The following is a 22,271-nucleotide window of genomic DNA, read 5'->3' as shown; positions in this document are numbered from 1 at the left end:
CGATGTAAGAACAATATATTTAACAACGCCACTTAGCAAAGCCACATCTCATTGTTACGAACGAATTTCTAAATAATAATATTACTATTATGAAAACCATTTTTAACGTGAGATTGCGTGAGCTTTCTGTGCTTTCTCTCGCAGCTAAATCCCTATTCCAAAATGAAATATTACTTTTATAGATTACGTGTTAGAACATTTTTTTAATTGGCGGAAAGAAAAGCGATCATTTAGAATTTAGAGTGTAAGATCAGTTTCGAATATAAATTTAACGTAAAATGATCATCATTTCTGGCCATCCTAATTCTTTATGGATATTAACTAAAGTGTTTCCCACTAAATTAAGTTCGGTTTGCAACGTTGTAAAACCATGTGTAATCGCTTAAAAAGTAGACACCCTATCCCCAATAAGCGCACATAATTTAAAATTGGTAACACACTACAGCTCATGTTACGTTATATTTATTTGTGAAACTGACCGTCTATTTTAAATTCCTAATCGTTTTATATATATATATATATTTTATAATCATGAGTGTTTATAGGCAATCTTTTTATTTCATTTTTAAATAGTTACGTGTAAAATGGTACGTAGATGTAAATAATGTATTCTCGTGAAATTATCGGTGTTTTTATTCCGTTTTCATTTTTCGCTCATCGCAATTATAACTTTTTGTTGCGAAAAGAAAAGTTCGATTCTCCATTTTATAAAAGACACAGACCCTTCCTACTACTCTTCAGTCCGTGATAATACAAAAAAAAAAAAGCGATTATTTGTGCTTTTATGATTTTGCCGATTGGGTTGTGAGGCAATGGTAAAAAAATTAGTTAACTGCTTTAAAACGATTCGAATGGCTGAGAAACGGGGGATCATTTTATATTAAATTTAGAAATTTAGAAAAAAGGGCCATTTTCGCCAGCTAGGAAAAAAGGGCAAATATCGATTGAAAATTAATTTGAGCCCGGTTCTTGTTCCGATCAAAAGTGCCCCTTTTGGGAGCTGGATATTCCCCACATTTAAAAACGACTTTGTGTCTAACTTTACTTTCGGGGGGGGGGGCAAGTAAATAGGAGCACTCAATATGAGAACAGTAGTACGAAGCATAAATTATAAAAATCGATTTTATTTCGTTTTAAAGAACCCTTAAAATTAAAAAAGAATTTGGTTAATTACAATGATTACAAGATAATAATTTAGTTATGTAATACACTTAAGTATCTCGTTGTTACTCATATTTAAGTCCTAAAATTCTTAAATTATAATGTAAAAACATTAACATTTCTCCAGTTTCGCCTTTCAGACGATTTCTACTTGGTGAATAAATATTACCTCCAATACTAAATAAATAATCGTGATACATAACTGATAAAAAAACAATTTTGAGTGAAAAAAAAAATTTTCAAAAGTTTTCAGAAAAATGACTAAGTTCAACTTTTGCTCCACACCCAATATTAGCCCTAAAACCTCCAGGGCTTGTGACTCTGATTTTTCCCAGGGTCAGTGATACTTCCATCAGGTGTATATCAGGTATGCCCATGGTTTTGCCAAGTTTCAGAAAAATCTAATGAATGGATGAAAAGTTATTCTGAAAAATATGTCAATTTTGTCTATTTAGAGTCATTTTGAGGTATTTTTTTTACCTCTTTTGCCCCCATGGGGGTGCTGATTACTTGTAAAAATGGACAAATGGCTATGTTTCAGGCCTTAAGACATGTAAATTTGAGTTCAGCACCATAAAAAAACACTAAATAGAGATACATAATCACATTTTAGACAAATATGAAAAAAAGAGCCTAAAAAAGGGGTGGTTTTTAGCCCTAATAGTTCCCGGGGGGGGGGGGGGGGGCGCAAACCAGAGTTTTGCCAGGGTCAGCGATACTGAATTTACATTTGCAACAATTGCCTTCACATTTTGGACAAGTTTCAGTAAAATCTAATGGACGGGAAAAAAGTTATGGGGCCAAAAGTGTCATTTTTGCCATTTTGGGCATTTTTGACCCCTTTTCAGCCCCTGGGGGAGCAACGAGAGTTTTCTTAAAAAAAAAACTCGATGTTGTGCACATCTACGTATTGGAGTACAACTTGTGGCAAAATTTCAGAAAAAAGTAATGGACGGTTATCAGGGAATCATCCGGACGAACGGACGCCACTGAAAACTATAGTCCCTCTCCGATAAATCAGGGAGACCAACAAGGAATGGGCAAAATTGTGAAAAGGCTTGGCCTTTGATTTAATTTGAAATATGCTTCCAGTGTGATTTTCTTTGATTCTGCCGGTATTGTTTATGTTTATACTTAAGGATTGCTACGACGGCGCCAATGCCGTAATTAACACCTTCGATGCAGTTGGTTTCGTTGGTTTCGACAACAATACTTTTTCACACCCACTTGCCAAATTTCTCAAGGAGTTTAATATGAAAAGATTTCAAACGAATAGAGTTTTATTTTATTTTCCTGGAGCCACATTGTCTGACACCGTCGCATTTTTCTCGGGTTTCGGAAAAGTTAAAAATATACATGAATATCTCACAATGAATTTATCAAAGTCTGGATAAAATAGATAAAGAGAAAACATTTAGAAATTTTTCAGATTGAAAAAGAAATTATATTTACATTTAAAAGTCCCCCCCTCATTGAAATTCTACTTTTGGACGATATTTGTAAACCCACTAAAAACCAAATTATTTTTAGATCTAGGATGAAGCTCTAAACTGTCTTCACGTATTAAAAAAGGGTGCTTGTGCAGTTTACACTATGTTAAAAAACGAAAAATAAAAAAAAATATATATTCTACGTACTCGTTATGGAATGAAGTTCTCATAAAAAAAATCACGTAATTTCATCAAATAGTTTTTATTTTATGCCGTAAAAACGATTTGGGAAATTCGGAATCTTCCTAAAAAAACTGCGATAATTAGTCAAGGGAGCGTAAAACAAAAACTATTTAATGAAATTACGTGATTTTGTTATGAGAACTTCATTCTATAACGAGTACGTAGATCTATAGAGTTTAGTTTTACTAATAGTTTAAAAGAAATAAATATTTATAATCGGTACAAGCAATTGAAAATTAACTTTTGAAAAATATTCAAAGAATCGATTTTGGAATCGGAAATTATACACAAATTTTTCCGATTCCGATGCCGATTCCGATTCCCCGAAAATTACCGATTTAACCGATTCCCGATTCCGATTCATCGGCACAACATTAGTATTAAATAACCTTAAAAAGGGTTGATATGCTGTAAAACAATGTTTTCAACGACAAACCTGCCCTTTAAGTACAAAATAACTATTATGGTAAGTGGCAAATAAATCACACCATCTATGTCAGCTTGCCACTAATCCCCGTTGGTCACATTGCAGTCACATCCAATATCAGACAGATGAGCAGTCTAAGGATAATGACAACATCAATGCTGAGGAACCATCTATACTGACAAACCCACTACACAGATCAAGATTATCATTATATTAGGTTGGTGCAAAAATAATGCTCATATATATATATATATATATATATATATATATACATATATATATATTATATATACTAGCATGGGTGTGCCCGGCGTTACCTGGGTGTTTGGAGGTGTATGATGAGCAAAAAAAAAAAAAAAAAAAAAAAAAAAAGGTCAATTTTTTTTTAACTTTGACCCCTATTATGACCCCTTAGAATTTATTGTTTTGGGCTCAAATCAATTAAGTTACATCCATGTTCAAGGAACCTTTATCTAAAATTTCAAGTGTTTAGACCCAAAATTGTCGGAGGAGTTTGGTAGAGTTCTCAAAGGTCAAATCGTTGAACTTTGACCCCTTAACAGCTAAATTTCTGGCCGAAAACCAATCACATAGATTTTCCCAAACCTCAGTACCTTGTATATCAAATTTCGAGTCTGTAGACTAAAAATTGACAGTTATTGCGTAGGGAAATGTACACACACAGACACACTTTCAGATATATAGATTAGTTAAATGTCAAAAAAAAAAAAAAAAAAACGATATTTTTGCACCAACATAATATTTGTTCAGAATTAATACATTTTATATATAAAGACAAGTCTGGGTGCCTTGGTGTTTGTAGGTGTGTGTTGAGTAAAAATAAAAATAAAAGTGGCAGTAGGCAGGCAGGCAGGCTTGAACCCGTACCACAAAAGAGGCAAAGAATAAAAAAAAAAAATAAATTAAAACCTGACATCTTTGCTGTTGCAGCCATCACCAAACAGGAAGTGACAAATGTTTAAATTAAGGCTAGACAATCGAAAAGAGGGGATGACTTTCAAAAATATCGGCAAAAAAAGCGACCCCCCCCCTTTCCATAGAAAAATGCGCAGTTGAGAGTGAAGGAATTAATGTTTTTACCAATTTTTCGATATTTGTCATCCAAAGGGTTGAGCTTCAAAATGATACAGATCTTGTGAAAATCTGTTGCCTCTGTCGAAAGTTTTAGGCAGACATACATACATCTAAACAGACAGGTGAGATTTATATTAGAGATCATTTTGTCAGTCTGTCAATTTTTTTTAAACGTAATAAATACATTGCAGCATATGTATCATTTCGAAATATTAAAAATCTTAACTACTTGTATAAATGGAGAGTCTATATCAATACGATAGCATATGGTATTTTGTGTATCACGCTGACATCTTTTTTCTTTTGAGCGACTGTCATTTAATTGTTAAGACCTATTTCTTGTAATAAATAATTTTACCAAGAATTCTTCAAAAGTTTTGGTTTTGATTATAGCTGACAGCACTCAAGGCATCTATTTTTTTTACAATTTTACCAAGAATCCTTTGTGAGTTTTGGTTTCAATTACAATTATAGCTGAAGGAACTGAAGTTATATATACATTTTTTTTTTTCATAAGTTTTGAAGTTGATGCACCCAAATTCATAAAGATTGCATTTTTAGTTTTGGAATGATAACTTTATAATATATAAGAATCTATTAAAAAATTGACTATAATATATATGACATTCACTTAAATTAGCATATCATATTAAGGTGTATTTTACGACTGGGCTACGGCAGGTATCCCTGCTAACTTAGATAAATACTCCTGCAGTTTTAACAAAAGGGCTACAATCATATCAGGGCGTCTCCATTTATGCTGAACATCCACAGAATGCCAACATCAACATATTACATATAGAAGAGTCCGCTGTGGAATTTCTACAGGTCCCACTCGTATTACATTAATAGTAAATAAATTATTAAATCTTATATAGAGAGTTTGTCAGACTGTCATTTAGTTACACACTTTTCAACCGTATAAATACATGGCTGGATTTACCTAGTTTTGAAAGGTCAGACTTTAACTACTTTCAGAAGTGGAGAATATTAAATTATATATATAAAAGCGAAAATATATGTATGTATGTATGTATGTTCGCTTTTTGTGTATGTCTGTAAAAGGCTTTTTTCGCTGGACTTTTCGGTCGGCTCATTCCTTCTTAAAACTTTTTATATCATGTATAAATGATAATATCTATGAGTTACGAACGGAGGTCACCTGTCTATTTAATTTGCCCGACTTTCACGCGCTATTTTTTTCCAGATTTTTAGAGTGTCCTGTGTATCTTTCGCTTTTCAGTATAAAAAAAGCGAAAACTGGCTTGGAGCCGCGTCATGTTTCAAGGTCAAACATCACGTGGCTTAAGGTTCTCATACCTGTTAATTTCCTTTTATAAACATTAAATTAAGAGGTTCTTCATTCCTCTTCTCTCGATGGCTAGGTCCCAGGTTTTTTTCCATTTCATTTCCATCTCTACATCAAAAGTTCGGTGTTCAAGCCTACTTTCCTACTAAAACTTTTTCTTTTACACCTCCAAACACCTGGCCAACGTTTTTTTTTTTTAACAGGGTTGTTTTGATCACCCCGCCACAACACACACCTACAAACACCCGGGCCACGCCAGGTACCCCCCCCCCCGCTAGTCTATATATATATATATATAAAAGGCAAAATGTGCGTGATCATTTTATGTATGTTCGCAAAGGCTATTTTCGCCGGCATTTTCGCCGGGCTTACTATTTCTTAGAACTTTTTATATACTGTCTAAATAATAATATCTATGATTTGCGAATGCGCGTCGCGTCTAGATTTATTTACATTGACTTTTATAAGATTCGCACTATTTCACTGTGTCACCTGTTTGTTCGGCGTTTTAGTATAAATACGGTGAAACTAAATTCAAACGGTTCCTGTTCTCGTCTTTCGCACCGAAACATCCAGAAAGCAATCAGCTTTTGATCAATGTGGAGTTTCTCCTTATATCAGACAATTGCTATTCAATTTGGACAATCCCCTTTAAATGGGGAACTGGTTTCCTCCTACCATCATCTTGGGGAAGCGAAAACTGCTCCGCATTGAAACAAAGTAAACAAACCCCAAAAAGTTGTCCCACATTAAATAAAATACTGCCACGTCATCGTAACGCTCCTGCGATGACCTCATTAAGCAGCTACCTTTCAATCAAACCTCTTTGACTCACTTTATAACCCTTAACTTAACACGCTCACCAATTTCTCTCACTTGTGGCTGAGATGGTTAAGTGGTTGGCTTTTGTTTCCACCTCCGTGTCAAGGCTTTGGGGTTCAATCCTACCTTTCTACTAATTTTTTTTTTTTTTTAACACACACACACACACACCTCCAAACACCCAGGCAATGCCGGGTACCCCCAGCCAGTCTTCTATAAATATAAAAGCGAAAATGTGTGTATGTATGTTCGCTTTTTGTGTATGTCCAAGAAAGGCTTTTTTTCAGAGAAGCGATCGGTCGACTCACTTAAAACTTTTTATATCAAAATGATAATATCTACGAGTTAAGAACCGGGGGTCGCCTGTCTATTTAATTTGCCTGACTTTGAAACGTTAAATATTCGACATTTTGGGATCACCGCATGTTTGCTTTCGTTTTTCGGTATAAAAAAAGCGAAACTCGATTCAAATCCTGGCCCACGGCCAGTGGTCTCTAAAAAGCAATGTAATGTTTGATTAATGTTGGCTTACCATCGTCATATCAGATGGTTGATTTCATTTCAAGACGAGCCACTCATAAAAACGGGGGAGCTGTTTTCCCCCAAAGTTAGGTAAAAACAAACTTGACCTCATTAAAAACTGTCCCGCAGAAAATGTTCACTGCTAAATAGGTATTGCTTACGTTGTCGTAACGCTCGCACAAAATGTTAACTCTATGACTTCCACTTGACGTCATTTAGTGCGGGCACCTGTCAATTCTCTTCTTAATTAAATAAATTCAAACTTATTTCAGTAACTCATTCTTGCTGACTGAGCGGTTAACGTTTCATGTTTTTTTCACATTTTATTTTCCAACTTTGCCTCAGGGCTTCGGATTCGATTCCACCTAATTACCACAACGGTGTTTCTTTTTGATTTAAGAGCACACACACCTCGAAACACCCGGGCAACGCCAGGTACCCTCACTAGTTAATAGTAAAGAATAAATTCAAAACAAAGCAGACGTCATTACTGGAATCCAGTTTCAGGACCTACCAACTGACCTGGTTGGACTTTTTGTAGAGCTTAAAACATTACCTTAACAAATAATTATAGATTTGTTGTGACATCATAGATTTATAGTTTACGTTATTTATAGAATGGCTTGGTTTTTCTTTCATTTGACACTATGATTAAACTGGCTTAAAAATTCTTTATAAAGGCGCTTCTACACTATTAGGACAAAATTTCAAAAATCGTAAAACTAAATTTCACATAGAAACAATGGTATCTATGTATTCCTCGTATTTTTAAGATTATTATATCAAAAAATTACGAAAATTGATAAGATAAAAAAATAATAAAAAATAGAATTTGATGAAAACGATCATAAAGAAACAGGAGAGTTCAAAAGGGAGGTAATTTTCCGTTTCAATTTAAAGCAAGATGGCCGCAATTATTCACCTGCTAACACAATTAATGTTATTTTAATAATTCAGTAACATTCAGGTAATTTCGACTGCATAATTTGGAAGCTACCATCTATAATATCTTACCTGTCTGTTTAAATGTATGTATGTATGTCTGCCTAAAACTTTTAACAGAGGAGAGAGATTTTCATGAAATCAGTATCGTTTTGAAGCTTGACCCTTCGGACAACAAATATCGAAAAATTGGGCAAAAACATTAATTCTTTCACCCTCAACTGGGCACTTTTCTACAGGGAGGGGTCGCTTTCTTTTCACTGATATTTTCAAAAGTCATCCCCTTTTTTTGGTTGACTTAATTAGTCACTTCCGGTTTGGCAATGAGCACAACAACCAAGACGGCACGTTTTTTTTTTGTTTTTTTTTTCACATTCTTTTCCTCCTTCGCGGTACGGGTTCGAACCTGTCGGCTCAACACATTCCAAACACCCAGGCACCCAGGCTAGTTTATTGGAATTGACAAAAAAACATAAGTAGAAACCATTGTTTTTTTATTTGAAAACTCCATTTATCGATTACAAAATTTTGTCTTAATAGTGTAGAAGTGCCTTTAAAATATTAATTTTTAACGCAATTAGGCTGTAAATGTGTAGGCAAAACAAAAATTGTTTTTGATTAATTTCCCAACTGTAGGTCTTAAAATAATTCATGGCAATAATATACGTTGGATTAGTAATTTAATGTATATTATTAATCCAGGATTACCAACTTGTTACATCATTTATGATTTTATTGGTCCACCGACTTAGTCGGATTTGGACCTTAGAATTCACCCTTGTCCGTTCGTTCCAAAAATTCTCAATGATTACTCATTACAACTTTGTAGAATTTTGCATGAAGTTACAACTAGGCAAGAGAGGAAATGTAACATCCTCGGATTTTTGATAAAAAGTTTGGTGGTGTCCCCAGGGGGTTCAAAAGGGGCCAAAAATAGCACTTATCAGGACATAAAATATTTTCCAACTATTAGATTTTGCTGAAAATTACTGAAAAACAAAGACCATGTGGATATACATTTGGAAATGTAATAGTTGATGCGGGGAAAACTCTGGTTGTATCCCCCAGTTGATGCGGGGAAAACTCTGGTTGTATCCCCAGGTGGTCAAAAGGGGTCAAAATGGGCAAAAAAAAAGTACTTTTCAGGACATAGAATCTTTTCCGACCATTAGATTTTGCTGAAAATTACCCAAAAGTAAGATCACATAGATACTGGAAATGTAATATTTGACAATGGGAAAATTCTGGTTGCATCTCCAGGGGGTGCAAAAGTGGTCGAAAACATTTTTTTAGTCCAAAAATTGCATAAAAAAAAAAACACTTTTGGGGCTGTAGAATCTTTTCCGGTCATTAGATTTTGCTGTAAATTACCAAAAAGCAAGACCACATGATATACATCTGAAAACAATCTGAACTGGGAAAGTTCTGGGAGTTAAAAGGGATCAAATTATTCATTTTTTTTTTTTTTTCATTTAATAACAAAAATTATCAGCCTTACTCGATTTTCCAAAGTTTCCAAATTTATTTCTTTTTCATTTGAACAAAATTTCTATAAATTTGATGCATTCCGGTTAGATTAAATCTATTATATATATATGTGTGATATGTCTGTGTGTGTGTGTGTGTGTGTGTGTGTGTGTGTGTGTGTGTGTACACATTTTCCTACGCAATAACTCAATTTTAAGTCTACAGACTCGAAATTTGATATACAGGGTACTGACATTTGGGAAAATCGTTGTAATCCGTTTTCAGCCAGAAATTTAGCTGTTAAGGGGTCAAAGTTCAACGATTTGACCTTTGAGAACTCTACCAAACTCCTCTGCCAATTTTGGGTCTAAACACTTGAAATTTTAGATAAAGGAACGCTGGGCTGAAATGATAGTATTTTAAATTTTTGAGATGAGGATTGGTATTAATTTTGATTGTTTGGACTATCACTCATCTTAGTTGTTCTCACAATAGAATCTTTTCTGACACTTGAATTTTGCTGAAAATTACCAAAAAACAAGACCATAGGAATTTACACCTGGAAACGTAATATCTGGGAAAATTGTGAGGCTTGAGCCCCAAGGTTTTTTTAGGGGTAAAAAAAAAAAAAAACCTTGGGGGCGGGGGGCTCATTTTTATTTTTTTCCAAAAATTCATACTTGTGCCTAAATAGGGGTTTTGAATGGTATCAAATTCAAATTAATGCATCGTTTGTCATGAAACAGTGTCAATTGGCTGTTTTACTCTGATGTTTTACATCCAGCCAGGGGTTTAAAATGAGGAAAATAGCCAAAATCAGTCGTGAGACCATATAATTTTTGGCTTGTTACTTTATATTTTAACTTTAACAGGTTTCTAATGTTTACATTTTGGAATCGGCCGTGTTTTTGTTGAGATAAGTGTTTTCAATTTTAATCATACTTTTTATTTTTAGATTCAAATATTAATAACTCCATTTTATTTCAGTATTTAATTTATGTAATTTTCGGAAGAACCCCCCCCCCCCATACGCTTTTCATTTTTATCGTAAATTTCTTATAACGTGACTAGCTAAAGTTCAGAATAAAATCACGCTTTCTTTTAACGGTTAAGTTTTAAAAAAAATCTTTTTGAACGCTGTTAACTTAAATTTCCTCATTTCAGTTTACATTTTGGAATCGGCCGTGTTTTTGTTGAGATAAGTGTTTTCAATTTTAATCATACTTTTTATTTTTAGATTCAAATATTAATAACTCCATTTTATTTCAGTATTTAATTTATGTATTTCTGTTTTATTAAATGCTAGCTTTTTTTCTCGTCCATAAATGTTTATTTATCTACCAAGTTGATTGCAAAAATAGATTACGAATTTGTACTCATTCTTAGTTCGTGAGAGGGGAATCTATCACCATACTTTCCCTTAAACACGTCCGCTGGACTTTATTAAGTAGAATACTCAATAGATTTTTTTTTTTGTTTTTTAATGGAGAGTAGAAAACGCATTGTGGATGCGTTATCAGCAGCTCCTGTTACTCTCGCTTCTTCTTATTTGTCCCTCAGTCTTCATTTTTTAATGAGTGATTTTTCTGACAAAGGGAGAAGAAAAAGCTGTTTTCTAGGTTGGCAGTATTTTGCGCAAACAGTTGGCAGAGATGGCGGAAATTTTCTGTTTCTATGTCTATCCTTGTAGCCATGTCACTAGTAAGGGTGCTGGAGGTAAACGTTTTGTCTGGGCTGACATTATCCGCCTGATAGTCAGGGACCCGAACCTTGGATTAACCACCAAGGAGGCTGTCCTATCAGCAGGTGCAAAGTACTGGAGCTGCTGTATTGCCATTTGGTGAATGGATTCTGGACCATGCAGTAGCTTCTGGTGGGGCCTCTCGATGCCATACTAGTGGGTAATTGTTACAGCTTTACCTTTTCATTAGCTACAAATAAAAAAAAATTTAAAAAAATTTCTTCGTTTCTTTTTCTCTCTTAGTTTCCCCTCTCTGTCCTGCTCTAAGTAAATCTGACGACCTAGTCCACAAATTCCAAAAATTCATCATGACAAGTTTCAAGAAAAAATACACGATTAAACCCGGTTCTCCAACTTCCAACGTAGACCCCTACTACCATGTCTCCTTCTCCAACATCAGGGGTCTACGTTCTAACCTTCCAGAGGTTGAAACCCAATTACAGGAGACTAAACCAGACCTTTTATTTTTAAGTGAAACTGGTATTGGACAGGCTATTTCCCTAGAAGAGTTCGCAATTAAAGGATACTCTAACTTAACTTCTAAATCTGACCCCCAAGATCGCCATGGGCATGGAATTTGTGCCTATATTAGGGATAACTTTCCATGTGGTAGGGACATCTCCCGGGAAGATCCTAACTTACCCTATATGTGCTTCCGGGTTGCTTTAGCTCACACTACGGCATTTATATTTACTCTCTATCGCCCCCATAACAGCGGAGTTACTATCTTTCAAAGCATATCTAAGAAAATTGACCAAGTCTTATCTGCTTATCCTTCAGCTAACATTCACGTATGTGGTGACTTCAAATGTTCACAACGTCGAATGGTTGACCCACTCTAACAAGACCAATGATGAGGGAAGGTTCTGTCATGATTTCTCCATTGCCTATGACCTCACTCAGATTGTTCAGGAACCCACCCGTGTGCCCGACAATGATGGCCAGTATGCGAGCCTACTAGAGCTTTTTCTCACAACTTGCCCTGAACTATGTTCAGTTTCTGTTCTGTCGCCTCTTGGCTCTTCCGACCACTCTGTTGTATCAATTAAGATAAAAATGAAATGTAATAAGTCCCCAGACGTACCTCTCCATCATACAGTATATCGATACACTAAGGCTGACTGGGATAGCTTCCGTACATTTATATCTGATCTACCTCTGCATTCCATGTTTAAAAAGGATGTGTCCTCTATAGTAATAGACCTGACAGAATGGTTAATTGTAGGTATTGACCGTTTCATACCCTCGAAAAAGTTTCAGCAAAAACTAACAGCCAGCCATGGTTCTCTCCAGAATGTGCTGCTGCCATTGCGCACAGAAATCACTTTTTCCACTGTTTCCAACGTAATAGATGTATGAAAACTAAAGCCGCTTTCAGGACTGCCAGCAACCATTGTAAGAAAGTAATAAAGAATGCAAGAGAGTTGTATGCTCAATCTGTTAAGTCCAAAGTAGCTGAGCAGCGGCTTGGTTCCCACCAGTTTTGGTAAATAGCAAACAGAATCATGAACAGAAGCGTGTGCTCCATCCCAACTATTATCAATGGACCTGAGGTAATCTCGTCAGCATCAGACAAAGCCAAACTCTTTGTCAAGAACTTCGCCGCTAATTCTACCCTTTACGATCAAGGCTGCCAACCCCCAATATTTCCTCCTGTATCAGAAAACACACTATGTGATATACGTATATCTGTACATGATGTTGCCAAGCTAATCAAAAACCTTGATTCCAGTAAAGCAACTGGCCCTGACGGTATTCCAATTATAGTACTCAAAAAACTTCAACCTGAACTAGCGCCCATACTTACAAAACTGTTTAAACATTGTCTTAAGGAGAATAGTTTCCCATCTCCCTGGAAAATTTCATCAGTATGCCCTGTATTTAAGAATTCAGGTGATCGCTCATCACCCTCTCAGTACAGGCCAATAAGTCTCCTGTGCGTCATGAGTAAGTTTCTGGAATCTGTGTTAAATACAGAAGTAATCAACCATCTCAACAAAAATAACCTTCTTAGTGACACTCAATATGGTTTCCGTTCTGCTAGATCTACAGCAGATGTGCTTACAGTTATATCTCATAGGATTAGCAAATCTCTCGACGGAGGCAACCTTTCTAGGGCAATTGCTCTTGACATATCTAAGGCCTTTGATAGGGTATGGCATAAAGGTTTACTTCATAAGATCTCTAGCTATGATATTGCTGGAAATGTCTTCTCAATTATTAAATCATTTCTTTCTGATAGGTTCATAAGAGTAGTAGTTGAGGGGCAAAAATTAGAAGCTCACAGTATTAATGCCGGTGTCCCTCAGGGGTCCATCCTGGGCCCAACTCTTTTCCTGATCTACATTAATGATCTTCCAAATCACATCCTTACATCATTTGTAGACATCTATGCTGACGAGACTACCATTTATGGTAGCACATCTAAGACAGTAAACGACCAAGTTCTCTCCAATTCTCTCTCCTCTGATCTTGAGCACGTAGTACAATGGGGTAAAGAATGGCTGGTTACTTTTAATGCATCTAAAACCAAGCTTCTCTCTTTACATCATCAACATTCTGATCCACATCTGACATCAATTGAAATGAATGGCTCTCGTCTTCAGGAGACCTCAAGTTTTGACAAACTTCTTGGCTTGACCATTACTCCTGATCTTAAATGGAAGACGTACATCAAATCTGTTGCCAAGGCCGCTGGAAAAATGGTCGGATCTTTCTATCGATCCGGTAGATATCTCACTGCTGATGCTATTCTCTATCTATATAAGAGCCAGGTACGTCCAAGGATGGAATACTGTTGCCACATCTGGGCAGGAGCTGCTAGAAAGGACTTGGCCTGCCTTGATAGAGTTCAAAATAGACTTCGTAGCCTCGTAGGAGATGTCCTTTTCTCTTCCTTGCAACCTTTATCTCACAGAAGAGATGTTGCGAGTTTGTCTCTGCTTTATCGTTATTTTCATGGAAAGTGTTCAACTGAGCTTCAATCTATGGTCCCCCCTCGCCAAACTTTCACAAGAAACACTCGTCTAGCTAAAAACACTATCAATAATTCCCCCCACTCTTTATCTGTGCCTAAACCTAAACGTAGATTCCATGAACAAAGCTTTTTTCTTAGAACTGCACGCCTGTGGAATTGTCTTCCGTTTTCCTGCTTTCCGGCTGACTACAATATGGTTGTGTTCAAGTCTAACGTAAATAAGTTCTTGATGAGCCATTCAATATAAGTTATCAACTTCACCAAATTTTCATTACTAATGATTACTATAATGTCCAATTTCTACTGTACACTCTTTAACCCTTATCCTTGAGTGGCCTCTTGGCCTTGATAATGTGGTGATGCCTATGTAAAAAAAAAAAAAAAAAAAAAAAAAAACAAACAAAGAATCTAATATACGTACACATAATGGAAAGAAATCAGCGTACACTAAAAATCACGTAAATTGATGAAGTAGTTTTATTTTTTAAATAAGAAAATAAAATTGTGGTTAAACAAACAGCGACAACGATGGCACCAGCTTGAAAATAGGCTGAAAGAACAAGGACGATAACTCCAAATAATTCTGACTTTAGCGAAATTTTTAAAAGTCATTTCTAACATGGGGAGGAGGGGGATTATTAAAAAGCTCAAATTTGCTTAAAAATTATTTTCTTTATAAAAATATAAGTACTTAATGTACATGATTTTTTTTTTGTACGAAATTTTTTTTTCCATTGGTGAATACCTCTACAGTACACATGTGGGGGGGGGGCATTCTGGACAAAAGCGCTGGTTTTTAAATTGAAGCAGGTTTCAAAAAAAAAAAAAAAAAAGAAAGTAGTTTGAGAACAATGAAACCGGTTTCACCACAAATTTCCAACCATTAATCGATTTACTCAACTCCCCACAGAGTTTAATATTAGTTAATGCGGGGATCAGGGGGGATTCAGTAACCTGGAAGGATAATAAAATTACCTCAGTCTAGAAAGATCTCCAACCCAAAAATTAAAGTACACAAGGCCGTGGGATTTAAGTATTTATTCTGTCTTCGTGAGGGAAGGAGAAATGTTGGTACAAGCTCAGAATTAAACCTAATTTTTTAAAAAATACAGAAAAAAATCTGATACAGTACACGTACTCGTCACGAAACAAAATGATATATTCCAAAAATCACGTAAATTGATTAAATAGTTTTTTGTTTGTTTGTTTTGTTTCAAATAGAGGTCATTTTTTACGATTAATAGAAAATCGTAGGCATTACAAGCCCCATTTTGATCTCCATTCCTGGAGAGGTTAAGGAGGAGATGGCGGACCTATATGAGAGTGCCCACCCCCTAAAAATGCGTGTTTATAATTTTAAGGGTTTTTTTTTTGGGGGGGGGGGTCCGACGATTATCACACATAAGTACCTAAGTACCATTAACCGACAAAATTTTAAATAGAAAAGTCTAATGACTTGGGGGGGGGGGTCACTTTCTCGTTATAACGTTCTAATCACGTGACATGTCGATAAAGAAATGGACAGTAAGTCACTGACTTACTGTATGAGACTTACTAAGTCAGGTAGCAATGAAGTAGAATTTATAACGAGAAAATTAACACCCCCTTAAATGTCCTTAATTTTTTTTTTTTTTTTTTTTTTAATTTTTTCTGCTAATATGATTATTAAGTCTGTAATCTATGATAATCGTCGGAGGAAAAAAAAAATGAAAAACACGCATTTTTAAGGGGGCACTCTCGTAGCGAACCTGGTTCGCCGAGAAGATAACCGGTGGTGAATTTTAAATATGGCAGAGCGAATCAAACTGTTCGTCAACTCACAATTTTTTATTTCCTTAGTTTAAAAAAAAAAAAATTACGTGATTTTTGGAATATGGCATTTTCTTTCTATAATAGGGACGTATAAATATTTTTCTTTTGAGGAGGGGGGGGGTTAACGCTGTTTTTATCATTAAAACCCTGTAAGGGAAGAGGGGAGGGGAGATAATTCATGGTTTAAAAAGTTTGTTTATTCTTAGTCATAATCAATGTTTTTTTGTTTGTTTTTCCATGAAAAAGTAAATAATTTTACAATTAATAAAGGAATGTTTGCAATTAAACCTAAATTTCATAATTATTTAAAATCAAATTATTTTCAAGTTAAAATAATTTAAATATCGCAATTTAGCACGACGTTTTTCTTAACGGTGACATTTCAAATTGTTACTTCGTTGTTTTGCTTGTAACGGACAAAAATACAAAATGCGGTTATCTTGAACTTTTCAGCTTTGTAATGATTAGCAAATGTTTGCGATTAGTTTTGTCTCACACTGCAACCGGTATAAAGATAAAAAAAACATCGTATTATTTTGCACTGTTCAATTTTTGTAATTTAGCAAATATTAGTTTGATTTCATTCTTTGCGTCCACAGTGCAAATTATTTTGCTGCATATCTTTGATGTTTTGGTGATACGGACCGCGCTGAAATAATTTTATTATTTAGAAACACATTCTTAATGCGAGGAGTGAAGGGGGGGGGGGAACTATATTTACTAATTTAAAAATATACCGTAAAAATTGAAAAATATAAAAAATATAGCATAGTCCCTATTCTGTATAAATACCCGTTAAAAAAAAGAGCGGATGAGGAAAACTACAAATGGTTAAATTTTAATTACATTTTTAATAAACAGTTTGATTTTTTTGGTATTTTTTACGACCTGCCCCAGCGTAGTATAAACACCCCTAACCACCCCATGTTAAGAACGGCTTTCGGAATAAACATCCAACTTCCCATGCTAAGAACGGCTTTCGAGGTTTGGTGTGGGGGGGGGATTCCGAAAGCCGATCTTAACATGGGAAGGTTGAGGTGTTTATAATACTCTGGGGCATGTCGTAAAAATTTACCGATTTTTTTTTTTTTTGGTTACCGCAAGAATCAGAAGATAAAAGTGAGACTTGTGCAGTTTACGGACCATATTGAAATACCATTATTTAGAAAGTCATTCTTAACGGAGGGGGGGGGTAACTATTTTGTACTTTCACTTAATTTAATAAACAAAATATATCATAAAAATTGAATTTAACGTGAAAATCACATCTAAAAAAATACTTCAACATCGTAAATTTAACGACACAAAAATTAAAATTATACAAAAATGCAGCTAATGGTGACTGGTGACCATCATCACCAATAAATCTGTACATTTTATTGGCTGTATTTTAGCTTAATTTTAGATTTTGGGGTTGTTCTACGACATATCGAGGTTACACTTCGAGTAAAATAGGGTGCCATTTTGGATACGTCCGGGTTACAAGACTCTGGTGGAATCGCTAAAAACATAAAAGTGCTTTAAGCACAAACACAGGCAGGTCAGTAAAAAAAAAGTAACTTTTCTTGCCTTTGGTAACAGTTATTTGACGATTTGCTGTTATTTTTCATTGCCTTTGTTTTTCTGTTGGAAATTCGACACAGTCGATAAATATTTTTATTGCCGAATTTGATTTCGATCAAAGTTAGCTTATTGATACACGAAAAAAAAAAAAATGACCGCCCAGATCTTTGCTTAATTGGGGAGGGGGGGGCGGCATATTAGAAAAAGAGTAAATAAAATAAATTTACTCTACCTAACCCTAAGTTCAAGTGGTAAAACCCTCTCTCACCCAAATAAAACACTTTTTGTAGTATAAACAAAACGAAAAAGCGGTAAATAAATGTTACCAAACACAAGGTAAGTTACTCTTCTACCTACCTGGAAGAGTTCTGTGTTTAAACTTATTTTGAAACACACGTTTAATAGTTTTGAAAATCAGTGTTTATCGATATATGTGAAAAAAAAAATGAGTTAAAACTAAAAAATTATACAACCCCGCTCAATATGTCACAGTAACATATACCGAGTGAGTTTCTAACAGCATTTTGTATAATTTTTTAATTTTAAGTCATTTTTCGAAACTTCAAACAGTCAGCTGCCGCCATTTGTCTTTTTCACATATACCGATAAACACTATGATTTTCGAACCGATTAAACGTTTTAAAGTAAGTAAAACCACTACAACTTTTGCAGATAGGTAGAAGAGTAATTTATCTTGCCTTTGATAACATTTGTTATATTTTTATTTTTTTACCACTTTTTCGTGTATCTGTGGATTGTAATACAAATCCGCGTTTTTCTTCAGTTTCATTTTCTTAAATAAGTGCAAGTTTAAATAAGCACCTTAAGTTGTTAGGTGAAAGCATAAAATAATTAACGCCTCCCCCCCCCCTTATATGAAGAATAGGTTTCCCACGGGGAGGTTGAAAATAAGAAAATGCGTTTCGAAATAAACACCCTCAACCTCCCCATGCTAAGAACGGCTTTCGGAATAAACACCCTTTGCAGATTGGACAACTAGTGCACATTGAACGCCTTCAGGTGATCCCCCAGGGCACTTTCACCGTACAATTTTATATTGCCACGCGTACTTAACGTTAGTGGTACCATTATGGAAGTGCATTTTTTATGATTGTTAAATGAAACTTAAAACGTTACTTACCGCGACCTTTTTCTTTCTTGGAACCTCTGCCGTCCCATACATGACCGTCTGAAGTCTATAAGAATCGTCAACAAGAAACGTAATTATTTGCCGACATCCCCCTTCGTTTTCGGGGGTCCACGTAAGATACAAGCACAATGTCGATTCACCTGGCACAACAAATTCGTGCAGGTTGATTGCAAAGTTCATATTGGCTGGAAATTTCTCCACAACAACAGACTGGTCATAATCGTGCGGGTTCGTCACGTATAGTTTTCGATCAAGACTTTTGCCGATTTTCACCTTACCAAAAGAAATTGTAGGTTTTTTAGCAAAATGTGTTAATAAAAGGGTCTCCTCCCGGGCGATATCCGTCATTGGATTGACAGGTGACTGGTCACTCCATGATTTCCGAGAGGATTTCCGACGATGGGGGCTATCCGTACCCGGGGTGAAAATGGAATCAGTCATCTTTAAACTCTATCTATCTACAAAAAAAAATTACTTTACCTAAACAAAAACAAGAAATTCTTTCATAAACTGTGTGAAGTAATTCGCTGTTATTTCAAAAACATGTGTACAAACGTTTAAATTTGAATTCCCGCTGTATCAGCCAATAGGCTGCAAGCGGGAGATTAAACAATAAAATTGTGAATAACGAAATAAACGCTGAAACGAAACCAAGTCCGTTTTAACAAACTTCTTTATGAAATCAACATTTTTTTTTTTATTAATAATTATTTATCTGAAAAACATTTAAAATTTACTCTTAAGAATAGAATGAAATCTTACATGAATTATATTTATAGATATTATCCTTAAAGTTTGTTTTTCAGATTTATGAAAATGGTAATGTCAATGGCGGAACGAAACTAAATCAGTTTTTAAAATTTAATTTACATATTATTCTTTATAGGAGTTGTTTTATTAATAGATAAATTTTTGATTAGTAAAAGTGTCCTTTAATTTAAAAAAAAATGATAATAATGAGCGAGGGCAAGTAAATAAAACATTTATACAAATATAAATCTATATATTTTTTTATATCACACTAAAACGTTTAATAATTGAATAAATTTTAAAAATTAAAAGAAAAATGGGTATAACGAAAATGTTCATAATTTTTGGAATTTTACTTATACATATATTAAGTTTACTGTTTACATACACATGGGAGATATAAAAACTAAACTGTAAATATCGGAACGAAACGCTGAGACGACAGAAATATAGTTTTAACAAATATTTTTATAAAATTAATGTTTTTATATCATTATTTTTTGTAAAATATATATAATTTACTTTTAAACCTTGATTAAAAGTTCTTTAGATATAAATTATCATTGTAGATATTGTTTTTAAAGGGATATTTTCCAGTTTAGACGGTCTGTGTATCCCATTCGTGTTTTGAAACTACTGACAATGCACGTTGGATTTGAAAAAATACAATTACTCTTAAATGTAATTTACTCGGCTAAAATTTATTATTTGATTGAATTATATTATAGAAAATAAAAATTAAATCAATATAGTTATACTTTTTTATTTATTTTTAATAAACTTTATTACATAATTAAGTAATTCCGGAAAATAACAGTTAGTTAATAATTTAAACATGCTGTGTTTTGTAAAACGTAAATTTCGAACGACAAAACAACTCTACGAAAAAAAAAAAAAACATGGCTAAATTTGTATTTTTTAAATACTGTTAAAACCCCACCGAATATATGTCAGCCTATGTCACGGTAACATATACTGAGCGAGTTTCTGACAGTATTGTATTACTATGCACATAGATTCGAAAAAGTTGTCAAAAAAAAAAACAAAAAAAAAAAACAAATATATAACATTAACAAATAAATATTATCAAAGGCAAGATAAGTTACTCATCTACCTAACTGGATAATTTTTTAGTGTTTTTATTTAATGCAACATGTTTATTCAGCTCGAAAAACATAGTGTTTACCGGTGTATTTGAAAATTTAAAATGGCGCCGCACTCTCTGTTGAACACGCTAAGTTTGGGAAAATGAGTTTAAAATAAAAAGAACTATGCAAAATACTGTTAAAAACCCACCGAATATATGTCAGCTTATGTCACTGTAACATATATTGAGCGAGTTTCTAACAGTACCTCGTATATTTTTTTATTTTTAACTAATTTTCCCAAACTTACTGTGTTCAACAGAGTCCAGCCAGCGGCGCTTGGGCTGGACTCCAGCGCCATTTTAAATTTCCCATTACATCGGTTAAACATTATATGTTTTCCGAGCTGAATAAACATGTTACATTAAATAAAAGTACTAGAAAATTATCCAGTTAGGTAGAAAAATAACTTACCTTGCCTTTGATAACATTTATTTGTTATATATTTGTTTTTTGAACATTTTTTCGAATCTGTGTACAGTAATACAAACCCTTTTATTCATTTTTTATTTGTTATTATTATAATAAGAATAAACTTTACATTTGTTAAATATTTAGTAAATTTATACTCTTAAATCAAATTTACACCCTTAAAGAATAAAATGAGATTCAGGTATATTTTACAAGAAACATCAAACCGAAAAAATGGTAAATAAACAAATATATAACAAATAAATGTTACCAAAGGCAAGATAAGTTACTCTTCTATAGAGCTAGAAAAGTTTTCTTTGTTAATTCAACTTATTTTAAAGCATATATTTGATTAAAAAAAACAGTAATGTCGAGTTGCCATGTTAAACCGACAAGATAACATTTATGTGTTATATATTTGTTAATTTGCCAGTTTTTTGGTTTGATGTCTATTGTAAAACATACCCTGATATTTTTTTTATCGATGATATGTAAATATCCAGAAAATTGGTTAAAAATAAAAACTACTCTTGCAGAATATGGATTGTTATTTTCAAATAAGATTTTAAAAATTAAGTTCTATTTTCATCGTATCTTCTGTTTATTAAATTGTTAGATGAAAGTACAGTATAGGTTTAAAAAACGCCCTCTCTTTCCATGTTAAGAATTAAATAATAACTTTTTTATTTAAGTATTGTTCGTATACATGTATGGAAACTAAAGCCGCTTTCAGGACTGCCAGCAACCATTGTAAGAAAGTAATAAAGAACGCAAGAGAGTTGTATGCTCAGTCCGTCAAGTCCAAAGTAGCTGAGCAGCGGCTTGGTTCCCACCAGTTTTGGCAAATAGCAAACAGAATCCTGAACAGAATCGTATGCTCTATTCCAACTATCATCAATGGACCTGAGTTAATCTCGTCAGCATCAGACAAAGCCAAACTCTTTGCCAAGAACTTTGCAGCCAATTCTACCCTTTGCGACCAAGGCCGCCAACCCTCAATATTTCCTCCTGTATCAGAAAACACACTATGTGATATACAAATATCTGTACGTGATGTTGCCAAGCTAATCAAAAACCTTGATTCCAGTAAAAGCAACCGGCCCTGACGGTATTCCAATTATAGTACTCAAAAAGCTTCAACCAGAACTAGCACCCATACTTACAAAACTGTTTAAACGTTGTCTTAAGGAGAATTGCTTCCCATCACCCTGGAAAATCTCATCAGTATGCCCTGTATTTAAGAATTCAGGTGATCGCTCATCCCTCTCTCAGTACAGGCCAATAAGTCTCCTGTGCGTCATGAG

The 22,271-nt window shown here is 34.3% G+C and overlaps 1 protein-coding gene across 2 annotated transcripts in view; it reads right to left on the bottom strand.

The window, feature by feature from the left end:
* Positions 1–19,246, bottom strand: part of LOC145268739 (uncharacterized) — a 129,273-nt gene extending 110,027 nt beyond the window's left edge. For both annotated transcript variants that reach the window (XM_080124324.1, XM_080124325.1), the window contains exon 1: positions 18,653–19,246. In XM_080124324.1, coding sequence (XP_079980450.1) covers positions 18,653–19,102 — 450 coding nt within the window. In that variant the 5' untranslated portion in view covers positions 19,103–19,246. The remainder of the gene's footprint in view (positions 1–18,652) is intronic.
* Positions 19,247–22,271: the final 3,025 nt, after the last annotated feature.

The sequence above is a fragment of the Euprymna scolopes genome, chromosome 44, assembly GCF_053919585.1.
Source record: "Euprymna scolopes isolate OS-2025 chromosome 44, ASM5391958v1, whole genome shotgun sequence".
Lineage (NCBI taxonomy): Eukaryota > Metazoa > Mollusca > Cephalopoda > Sepiida > Sepiolidae > Euprymna > Euprymna scolopes.
This window is presented reverse-complemented; position numbering and strand designations above follow the sequence as displayed.